Source organism: Cynoglossus semilaevis, chromosome 11 (assembly GCF_000523025.1).
Source record: "Cynoglossus semilaevis isolate Cse_v1.0 chromosome 11, Cse_v1.0, whole genome shotgun sequence".
NCBI classification, from domain to species: Eukaryota; Metazoa; Chordata; class Actinopteri; order Pleuronectiformes; family Cynoglossidae; genus Cynoglossus; species Cynoglossus semilaevis.
This window is the reverse complement of record NC_024317.1, coordinates 7450967-7462869: the sequence shown is the minus strand read 5'-3', so window position 1 is coordinate 7462869 and position 11903 is coordinate 7450967. Positions and strand designations below refer to the sequence as shown.

The following is an 11903-nucleotide window of genomic DNA, read 5'->3' as shown; positions in this document are numbered from 1 at the left end:
GATGAAAAAGTTCAACAACTGATGTCTTAATGGGGCAGGGCCCATGAATGAGTCATGAAAAACATTTTTGGGGTCATTGTTTTTTGGGGTATTACAAATGTAAAAGTAAATTTTAAGAAAAAAAAAATCTCAGTAAATATTGGTGCGCTGAACCCCTTACTAAAAGATCCTGATTTGTTCATTTGCATCTAAAAAATGTCTGAAAACTTTTTAAGAGTAACAATTCGAAAAAATGTCACTTAAAATATGAAATCTTATTAGATCAATCTGCAATTCAATAGTTAATGGTAAAATAATAGCATCCACTACAAACATGTGTCAAACTATGGGAACATTTCTGTGGTTAGTATTATAAATAAAAAGCCATTGAAATTAAATGTAATTATAACACATACAAGCTCTTCATAATGAAATGGTTAAAAAGTTAGGAATTTACAAAACTGTGAAACGTATCAATCATCCTTTATCTAATGTCAGTTATCTTTTCCCTATTACACTTGCTTGGATGGAGCCGGATTGCATAAAGACAGATAGTCTGAAATGTTAGACCGTGACATTTAAAATAAACGTAGGCTCTTCATGACTGAGCCAGTGACACACAAATATATCAGCTATTCTTCACAGAAAAGGAACTCTTTATCCCTCAAAGCCAGTGTCCAATCCCCAGTAATGGTGATTGACTGGTGTACAAAATGCCACAATGACATTTCATGCAGCTTCATGATGAACTTGTCTCAAACCCAGAGATCCACCTCCTCCTTTTCTCGAAGCGTTTCATCTTCCTTATTTGAAATTATTTCAACACTGCGTAGCGTAAGTCAAAACTGACAAGTCATTGCTGGTGAATATTTTAGGGTGTTAATGATGCCGCTGTTCTTACAAAAGAAAAGGGAGGTTCAACATAGCAGCCGAGTGATGCATTTCAAAAGGAACACAGCTTTCGCTCAGGTCAGATTCCATTGTGGGGCGAGGGTGGGACTCTGGGTGTCGCTAGCATTATAACAGGAATAATGAGCTGATGCTCTAGGGAGGCTTGAATTTAATGAATTGGTCCGTTTAGCAACAGGTTGACGTGAAGGAAGCTGTGGTTTTTTTCTTTTTTTAAATAAAGAGATGTTTTCAGAGCAGGACTGACTGTGTTTCAGCAGAGTCAAAGGAGCACAGGGCTAGGCTAGAGCGGGAAATGATTTTTATTGGCTGTTTCACCACCCTTTGATCAGTGATTAGACCAACAAAAATGTAAAAAAAAAAAAACAACAACAAACTTTCAGCAAATTGTCAATCAGTGTCTGATAAAAGACACTCACAAAAAGACATCCCCTTATTTTCTTAGTTCAGAAACCACGTGTCTTAACTTTAGCTGTCATCCTGGAATGAGAAATGTCAAGCTGACGACACAGAATCAAAACTGTTTCAGGTATTTACATTTAGCCTTACAGAGAAGCCAGAAATAGCTGTTACCTCAATGACTAAATCTAATGGATGAGTAAATTATTGAACTTTATTATGTCACAGTATGTGTTCATTATGGGGGAAAACTTTACTGTTATCAACATAGACGCTCGCAGACTTAACTTAACCACTATAGCATAAGTGATAACATATTCCAATTGTATGCTATATATACAGTATATACATATATAAACCGCTTGACCAAAGGTATAGGATTTAATGTGATTTTAAAACAATACATTATAAAAAATAAAAAAACTACAAAGTGCAGATATTAAGGGCACAGTCTGGTACCTATTGACACAGGTCCTCACCCAAGTGCAGTAAACAGCACCATGTTTTCAACAACTGCCGTCCTGCCTGGCACATTTAACACCAGCGGCGCCTCACACTTATGTTTCCTCTCATGGGTGCCCACTGATCTGATGAATAATGCAGTCCTATAACTTAATGGTGTGTCTCATTCTTTTTGTTGGACACCTGTGGACATGTTCTGGCTGTCTCTGCCCCTGGATCTGTTTACATATAGGGGTGTCTGTAACTGTAACTGTGACCAGTCGCTCGCCCTGCACATATGTCACCACTGTGTGTGTGTGTGTGTGTGTGTGAGAGAGATTTGACTTCACATCACAGGGACACCCCGGGTCAGTCAGTGTTTGTGAATGATTTGAACTGCTGCCGTGTGTGTTTTTTGTGCAACAGTGGTTGAATTTTTTAATTATATAAAAATGTCTCCTTCTCTTGAACTATATGCAGAGGGCCGTGAGTGCGTGAACTGTGGCGCCACCTCCACCCCTTTGTGGCGACGGGACGGCACCGGACACTACCTGTGCAACGCCTGCGGACTCTACCATAAGATGAACGGGCAGAACCGGCCGCTCATCAAGCCCAAACGCAGACTGGTGAGTGCAGCACTATCACGTAAAGGCCTCTCTGAAAAAGAGAGAGGGAGAGAGAGAGAGAGATGAAGGCACCCAAATATGAGCACAAAGCAGATGCCGGCAGTACAATTCCAGGAAAGTTATATTTTCCCTATGATCTTCCTGGAATTGTTTGTCCCCCTCACCCCCTGACGGTCCGCCTTCGTGACCCATTACAGTACTGCTACTATTACTATTGTTCCTGCTATCATTATTGCTGGTATCTTTGATACTGATAGTGATACCATGGCCACGCTGTTAAAGTTAACACCACAGTCAAATAAATGAAGAGAGATTTCAGCAAATTTATCACACGCTGTCTGACAGAGACTCACGTCCAAGTGTTTGGCTCGCACCTTTATCCAGATAACAAACCAGTCATGGCCCCAATGCAGTAAATAATAGGATTATCATGTCATCCAAACATTTCACACAACAAAGTTATAGTTGATTGTTGCTACATTTTTTGATAAGAATATCGTATTTAGTATTTCTTTTAAACTTTTGATTTTTTTTTTCAAGAAACCCATTTGCATAAATAAACATATTGGTATTTAAATAAATATCATGTTAAAAGGAACTAAAATAAATTACATAATTTTTGGTAACCAAATATTTAGATGTATATTTAGCGACACATTGCTGGGTCCCAACCCCATGTTTGGAAATAATTTGACTAAATGCTAATTCCTTTGTATGTATTTATTTTTTTTAAATGTGAATGGATGAGATTTTTATATATTTATATTTATATATATTTGTGCTCTGTATGTGTATGTTATTGATCATCACATTATAACATTTGTAAAAGAATATCCATTTGTTTAAGTTTAAAACTAAATCGACTGTTTTTCTTTTCAAAATATCGCACATTTTTAAAAAAAATATTAACATTGTTGAAAAACGCATAACGTAGTTTTATTAGTATTTCAGGACATACAGCCACCTTCTGCTACTAATAATATTAATAATCAGCCATCTCAATTAATGCCATTAAACGTTTACCAATAATATATTTAATAAATAATTAACTGCCGGCCTGGCCTTTCCATTTTAATGGCGGCGGGGTGTGACCTGTGTCATGTGGACTAATTAAGACTGTGCGCGGCTCTAATGAACTTCATTAACTCTGCGGCTCCTCGTTTGACTCGCCAATAAATTGGCTCCTATCAGTCCATCAGCAGACAGGGAGAAGGATGCAATTTCATTCTTTATAAACATCTTTCCCATTTTAAATTCACTGTTCCTTGAACACCTCCACGTCGTCCCTCCTCCTCCTCCTCCTCCTCCTCCTTCTCCTCCACATTTTCCTCACTCACTGCATCATGGTCTCACCACCGCGGCTCTGTCGCTCTGCGGCTCCGCGCATTTGCAGCTCGAGTGTTTTTTAGAGTTGTGTTCAAAGGGGCATCCAGTTGTTTCCTATCCGGATATCTGCCCGGCCCAGATAAGGAAGTCAGGCTCCCGGCTGTTTCCGCCCTCACTGCATTCTCTCCCTGCCTGTATGTATGTATGTGAGTGTGTGTGTGTGTGTGTGTTCAGACTGACACACACACTGTAAAAGGATTATCAAAACACTCAAGGAGCCGCATATACGTGTGTGTGTGTGAAGAGACAGACATGGAGACAGAGAGAGAGAGAGAGAGAGAGAGAGGCTGGGAAACACACATTATTATTATTATTATTATTATTATTTTTATTATTATTATATCTGATAAGACGAGCTTCTATTGTGCTCAATGCGCTCAGCTGACATGAATTAAATGGAGGAAAAGTCTGGACGCTGCTTGTTTGTGCAGCACAGAGCCGCGGGCGTGTTGCATGTAGGGCTAATGTTTCTTATTATGTGTGAAGAATTGATCCGCAATGGACGCAGGAGGCGCACATTGCGCCAGGCAGGACACGGTGGCTCTAACACAACTTGTTTTAAAAATATTTTTACTTTTATTTCCTTTATCAGAAAAAAAAATAATTGGGGTTAAAATGTCTATCTTTATTTCCCACATTATCATCACCGACAGACGTGTTCATATTGGAAGAAAAAAACCGTATCTCGGTGGACAAATTACAATATTTAAAAATGGCAATTGATATTTGATAATTGATTTTGCACCTAGCATGATGTGCGCTGCCGTTAATTATTGCGTTTAACGCATTTTCTGCTGTTGTTTTAACGCTTTGCAGCGTCACTAATCGCAGGAGTAAAACACGTGCCTTTCTAACGCGCGCATCTTGCGAAGAGTGTGTTTTTATTTTTAATGAAGCTGCAGATGTGCAGGCAAACACTCACACATGCACGACACGTTCGGAATATTTATTCATGTATTTTTACTTTTCACATTTGTTCCAGAAGAAATTCCAGACATTTAAATAAGTAAATCAGACATTTTTAAGCGGCCAGTATTTTAATATTATTCCTTTATCACGTGATTTAATAAATGCCATGATTCGTGTTTGTTATTTATAAAAAATATTCAAATTTTGATCATCATCTGACCGTGTATGTACTAATAATATTTATATATATATTTTTAAAAATATTTCCTCCCTCTCTGTTCTCTCCAGTCCGCAGCCAGACGTGCAGGCACCTGCTGCGCAAACTGCCAGACCACTACCACCACCCTGTGGAGGCGCAATGGGAACGGAGACCCGGTGTGCAACGCCTGCGGACTTTACTTTAAACTGCACAATGTGAGTACACATTCGAGAGGAAGAGTTTTTAAAAAAATCACTGAAATCAAATGCAACGCTTTTTGGGGATGTGTGTGTGTTTGGGTGTTGCTGGTCGTTTAGTGGTCAAGTGGGCGGACAGCTAGTATCGATTTAGGTGCAGAGGAACTGTGAGTGTGAGTGTGTGTGTGTGTGTGTGAGCAGAGGAGGAAAAGCCTGCTCAGCCTGCAGAGCAGAACCCACCGGTCTCCTTCTTCTTCTTCTCCCCTTTTTTTTTTATTAATCCATCGTTCTCTGAATGGGGGGCGTTGCTCCCCAGAGAGGCAGCAGGGTGGGACTGTCATTCAGTGTAACAGCGTCGGTTACACTGATGAGGATTTGTCTGAAACTGCTCTTTTCAGGCCAGTCCTGCCTGTTTTTGCCTGCTCATGTATTCATATCAGACCGGTGCAGCCAGGACGGTCCTGTTTGGTTTGAAACCAGACAAAAGCGATGAATAAAACCCGCCCCTGTTTGACCAGCATTGTAATGGAGCGGTTAATGTAAAGCAGCTGCTCAATACTGGCGCTGGAGTGAAGTGATTGTTAGGAGGCAAATTGGCTTTTGCAGAAGAAGAATATTAATTTAACAGCATTGGGGTTCAACAAGACTGACTATAAATAATCTATAGATGTTAAAAAACACCAGCTACATACAGATGACAGACGTCAGTGTTTTTATTCCCTGTATGGTTTAATAAATACAGCTTAATTTGAAATAAAATGTTACTTAAATGCACATATTTAAGAGAAAGAGAGAAACATCGACATCTTCTAAAAAGATAAATTCAAACAAGACCAAGAACCTGAATGTAGATGGCTTATTTTTAGAAAAGGCAAGGAGAAGCAGGTGACCCAAAGAACACCCTCCCCAATTGAAATGCAGAGATGAAAGTAAAACCTAGTGTGAAATGCCTTCAGTTTATCCAGAGCTGGTAGAAAATGGACTATCGGCCAATCAGAGTCTTGTGCATAATCTTACCACCAAATGTCACAACTGCTAAATTACTGCATAACTATGTTGAAGAAGCTGAAAGAAAGAAAATCTGATTTGCAAAAGTCTGACACAATTCCAAACAAATCGGTGAACTGAACTCAAGGCCAATGTTAATGTCAAAAAAAAAAAAAAAAAGAAAGAAAGAAAAGAAATACAATCAGGGAAACCTTAGTGCAGGTGACTGCTTTTTTTTTTTTTGAATGCATGTTTTTTTTTGAAGAACAAACTGTCTATCAGAGACCAATGGGCGTATAGTATTTAAATTGCTTGCTCTGCATGAAAGCACCAGGAAAATGCATTGAAAAATGTATGTAAATTTTTTTCTCAAGGGCAAGTGATTTCTTCCCTCCTCCAAATATTGTTGAGGTTCTTATAATCACATTCAGAGCTTGGATGCTTATTTACTTTACACCAAATCAGAATTATTTACTCAAGATTATAAAGCAGTGTTCCTCAAAGACTGGTTCAGGGCCCGTTACGAGGCTGTGGCAGATATACAGTAATGATAATGATCAGTGTGTTTTAAGGAAATGTACTCTTCAAAAGTAATATTAGATAATTCAGCATTTTTCACATGGGGTCCTACTATTACTTGAAAACATTTCCGTTTCCATTGGAAAAAGTCACATTCTTTTAAGGTAAACATGTGGGGGAAAAAAATCACAACTTTTGGTGGTGATCTAAAAAGTAAACTCAAGAGCAAGAATGTGATTTATCAAATGTTACTTTCATAAAATTATGATCTCAAGTGAATTAACGTTGCTGCTCCCGCAGGTTAACAGACCCCTGACCATGAAGAAGGAGGGCATCCAGACACGCAACCGCAAGATGTCCAGCAAGTCCAAGAGGAACAAACGAACAGGAGACGGCTTTGACGAGCTGTCCAAATGCATGCAGGACAAGTCCTCTCCATTCGGCGCAGCGCCGGGCCTCACCAGCCACATGACCCACATGGGTCACTTGCCCCCCTTCAGCCATTCGGGACACATGCTTCCCACTCCAACGCCAATCCACCCTTCCTTCGGTCACCCCCATCACTCCAATCGCTCGCCGGTCTGGGCCGAGCCTCACTGATGAGGCCCCCCTGCAGTCGCCAAAAAAACTGAACCGCCATTAACACTAAATGGCCTTTGTGTACAGTGCTCAGAGAGGAGGGATCTTCAGTTGGACTTTATGACTGAAGGTCACGTCACCGCTTGACCTCACTGCTCGGAAGCAGCACAGAGTGGGACATTAGCAGACTCTGTGAAGCGCTGATGGGACGCTCTCTGGTCCTCGGGTGACTGAGGCGCGCAGGAAAGGGAGTAAATGGAGATGCTTGTCATTCTTATTGCTTATTTTACTAAGTCACTTTGGTACCCACCTCTCCATGACCCTGAAACAGGAGACTCAAGAGAGGTCTTAAAAAGAACCGCTGTTTCCACCTCACCCACGTCTCATTATACACCCAGATACCAGCACCCTGTCTAACACCGCTGCTGCTGGTATGAAGGCGCTCTGACGTCCACGGCAGCCAATCGGGTCAGACCCCGACTACAACATCTGCAACCTATCCTCTCCTCACATGCTGGATTGTACACAACCAACACCAACACCACCACCACCACAGCTCCCACCTGTTTATAATAATGGACTTTGATGGAGAAGAAAAGACTCCATAATTAAAGTGTTTATAAATGCTTAATTGCTATTATTGTTGTTATATTTGATGTAATAATTATTGCTATGATAATTTATTTTCACTCTTTCAGCTTTTTGTCAAGGACACATGGAATCTGTTATGATTTAAATTTCATGGTAATTGCATAAAGAGAAACACTGACCTATCTTAGAGTTAAAAAAGGCCCTGAGCTGTATGTTTTTATCATGTTTTTTTTCCATCTCACAAAAGTAAAGTAAATAAAGTTTAATACTGAGGTTCAACCTGTCATCGTCTCCTTGCTGTGACGCGTCCGTGGATACACATGTACACAAGCATCAATCTGAAGTTGGGCTTTTTTAACAAAGAGCGCTTGATGATCTAAATCATAAGTGATATCAGATGTATCAAGGAGAGCTCTGTGATCCCTTAAGCGTGGTAATGCTTTGGTCAGGCTCCTCCTCTATCTCTGATTGTTAAGAGAAGGCCCATTGTGGAGCTGAAGCCCCAGGCTGGACCACTGTACCCAGACAGCAGACTCCGGAGTCACACACATACATATGCACATTAGCACATGCTCACACACAGACGTGGAATTAAAAAAACAAACAAAAACACCAACGCATCAACAAAAGCTTTTAAACTCAGACCATTATGTTCCCATATAACAAGTGAAGGGACATGTTTGGCTCCAGCTGCCAGTTCTGTTATCACTTGTTAAATTTCTAGGCTGGTAAACCCTGAGTCATGGCTTTCATGGGAACTGGTTGTGTCGGAGTTGCCGTCTCTCTCTCTCTCTCTCTCTCTCTCTCGGTGGCGGTGATTGGAGTGAGAGGAAGGACAGAGGGTCTTTAGTGGGAGAGAGAAAAGAGGAAGGAAAGGCAATCAGGCGACCTGAGCAAACACGTGGGGGTCTGTTCAGACCCCTCCACACACAGATGTGCACGCAGCTGAGGCTGGCAGGAAGCAGGCGTTGACTCTGCTTCTCCCCTCGTCTTGTCCTCTTTTTCTTTTTCACCCTTTGTTTTTCACTCCTACTGCCTGTTTTCTTCTGCTTTTCGTTTTGTGTTTAAGTGTTTTGTGTTTAAGTTTGTCTTTAATACTCTTTGTTCTGCTCTTTCGGGCTATTAGGGGAAATAAATAAATAAAAAGGCGCTGAAGAAAACTTTGACTGGAGCCAGGCCGCTAATGAGTCTGCACGATTAGGGGCCAATTTCGGGTCATCATCGCTAAGTTCAGCGTGCCCTCACACACGCCCATAGCACAAACCATCCGATTAAACAGTCCACCCTAAAAGTGGACTGCTACCCCTCCCTGAGCCCTCCACCCTGCTCACATCTGCTGGACTGCTGTGGACGCTGATCTACTGAGCTGTCCCCTGAGGATAAATTGGTTCAAACCAGAAATAATATTTATGCAGGGATTTGTAGAGTTGTTGTTCTGTTATTCACAGCACCTATGGCACTGACTCAGGCTCTACACAAATGGATACATGACTGGAAAACTGGTCTATTTTCAGAGCGGGCCAGGGATCCCTGTAATCCCCTCGCTGGACATCGGTTGAAATGCAATGAGTGACTGCCAACAAAGAGTCTAGCCATCTGTGTTCAGCGTAGGGCTGTGTACAGGCCACAGTTCCAGCGGGCTGTGTGTTAATGCTGCAGCCAGTTAGACTGCTTGGACGAGGTTGGCTGGAGTCCCGCAGCCTGAGAGGGGGCGACAGAGAGAGCAAGAGCCAGCAATCTTCAATGAGGCCCTCCAAAGGGAAGGAGAAGCCCTCCCAAAAATAATACAGCAATCTGCCAGGCCTGTGACTCGCAGAGGTGCCCTCTCATGAACCCACCAGTCCATGTGTGTGCACCGTATGCGCACAGGCACAAAACAATGTAAGAAAGATTTAGTGTTCCTGCCGAGTTCCGATGCTAAGGTGTATGTGTGGATAAACAGTCACCCTCCGACATGATATTCACGAGTTTATAAAAGTGACAACTCAACGCGAAAAAACGTGAAGTCAGCACAGCTGTTGCCGAGACAGAGTCACTCCCACTGAAAAACATGGCGTCAACATTGGAAATAAGGATAAACATATTAAAGCTACTTAAGAAAAAGAGCAACTCATTAAGTCTAAATTAACTTTAAAAGAGTTTTCAGTTTTTCCTTGCCTTTTAAAAATAATGTGTGCCCTGTTCAGAGTATTTTTCCTGCAGTCGTAGAAAAAATATTAGAAAAAGAGCGATCAGATCCATCAGCTCCTGCAGTATCAGTAGAAATAAATTATTTTTCATGTCTACTCCTTCAAACAATTTCAAAATAATTTCACTTTAAGCTATAGTCATCCCAGGAGCGCCTACTAACACCTAACTGTTGGTGGTGTCATTCAGAGCCCCAAAACAAAGTAATTACATTTGTTTAAAACAAAAGCAGAAGTACTTTCTAATCTCACGATTTAAAACTGAGATTCAGATTTTGTCAACATTTTACTCATCACTGCACGGCTGCACAGGACACGGTGTTCCCCCACTTACTCACACTCTGAATAATGCGATGACAAATGCTCCATAAAAATGGCCGTTTCTTATCTGCTCTATCAGAGCCACGCTGCAGGGAAGAGATTCATAGTAGAGATCTCACATGTGTCTGTGCAGAGATCTTCATGGCCACCTACTTTAGAGCAACCAGAGGTTTACGACTTCAACCTGGAACCGGCCGTTTCTACTCCCTTCTACTCCCCTCCACTCTCCTCCACTCTTCCGGCGACCACCTCTCACACCCCCCAACATCTTCGCCTCCTCTCCACCGCAGCTCGTTCCCTCTCAGACCTCCATGCAACCCTCCATCTCGTCCATGTCCCTACTCCCACTCTCTTGCCTCCCACTTCCCTGCAGTTTATTTGTTTTTCCAATAAATTGAATTAGCTAAATCAAAAGGTATCCTGGCCGTCCCCACTGCAAATTTGAATCAGAGAGAGACAGAGAGAGGGAGAGAGAGAGAGAAGACGAGAAGATGAAAGGAGGTGAAGTGCAGTTCAGATGCAGTGTGTGTGTGTGTGTGTGTGTGTGTGTTACAGGGGGAGGTTTGACCTTTGCTTTGTTCTAGCTTAAAAGCAACTCTCCTTCCTAAGACGCCTTAAGGATATTAAGGCTTTAAGAAGGGGACAGCGTTTAAATAATATTAACATGTGCATCGATCTTTATAAGCAATAAAAATATCTACAAGACCAAACCAATGTTCCAGAAAAAGATATTTCCTAAATGCAACAGGTATTAAAGGCATTACATATATCAAACAGTCATTTGACAAAATGAAAAATAATTCATGCGTTTATTCATTTCATATTCTCACTTCCTTTCCTAGAAAGGTCTGGGGTCAGTCCCAGCAGATGAGGGTGGGCTACACTTCAGACGGTTCACCAGTCCATCACAGGGCCACATGTACAGACATACAACTATGGTCAAAGTAAAAAGAAAAAATGAATGTAATCTTGCACCATTTTAGACTACAGGAGGAAACGGCTAACCGCTAACCGCTAATAACATCTGGCACTGTGTGGCCCAGAAGAATAGTACACTATGTATTCTATTAGAAATAAAATTCAACCCACTCTAAAAACTTTGGGACAAAGTCATATTGAGACTGGACCTGTTCAGTCTCAATATGACTTGATCCCAAAGTTTACAGGTTTTTCTGGAAGATTCTTCAACAGGCAAGCTAACTGGTTAGCTCAGTTTTTATAAGCAGAAATGTGTTCAATACCTTAAGAACATACAATTTAAAAACAACAAGACTCGAATTCAAATAATTTCTGTTTCTGTTAAAAGAATTTAGGCCAGTGCCATCTACAGTTTACTCTTTGCCTTTACAGTGTTTGACATCACAAAGGGATAGATTTTTTTTTCCTGATGCCCCTACAAATGCAACTTTACCAGGACTTGGGTCAGATGAGAATTCCACCACCAGTTGTTGAGAAAACTGCAAGAAGTATCCAAAAACAAACAATTATGAAGAGCAAATTAAAGTAAAGACAACGTCAGTTTCCTCACTTCAAACTGTAAAAGTTAGTCAGTGAACACACCAACTGCCTTCCTTTAGCCTTTTGACTAATTACCAACGGTTCGGGTGTTTTGCCTAAATTAATTTCGCTGTCTTTCCACGAATGTTGAAACACCATCCCACAGTCAAAAGGGAAC

The 11903-nt window shown here is 41.2% G+C and overlaps 1 protein-coding gene across 4 annotated transcripts in view; it reads left to right on the top strand.

Moving 5' to 3' along the window:
• gata2a (GATA binding protein 2a) overlaps positions 1-8000 on the top strand; it is an 11860-nt gene extending 3860 nt beyond the window's left edge. For 3 of the 4 annotated variants that reach the window (XM_017036989.2, XM_017036988.2, XM_025060346.1), the window contains 3 exons: positions 2197-2354; positions 4938-5063; positions 6852-8000. In XM_017036989.2, coding sequence (XP_016892478.1) covers positions 2197-2354; positions 4938-5063; positions 6852-7151 — 584 coding nt within the window. In that variant the 3' untranslated portion in view covers positions 7152-8000. The remainder of the gene's footprint in view (positions 1-2196; positions 2355-4937; positions 5064-6851) is intronic. The other variant, XM_008320323.3, reaches the window with a different exon arrangement.
• Positions 8001-11903: the final 3903 nt, after the last annotated feature.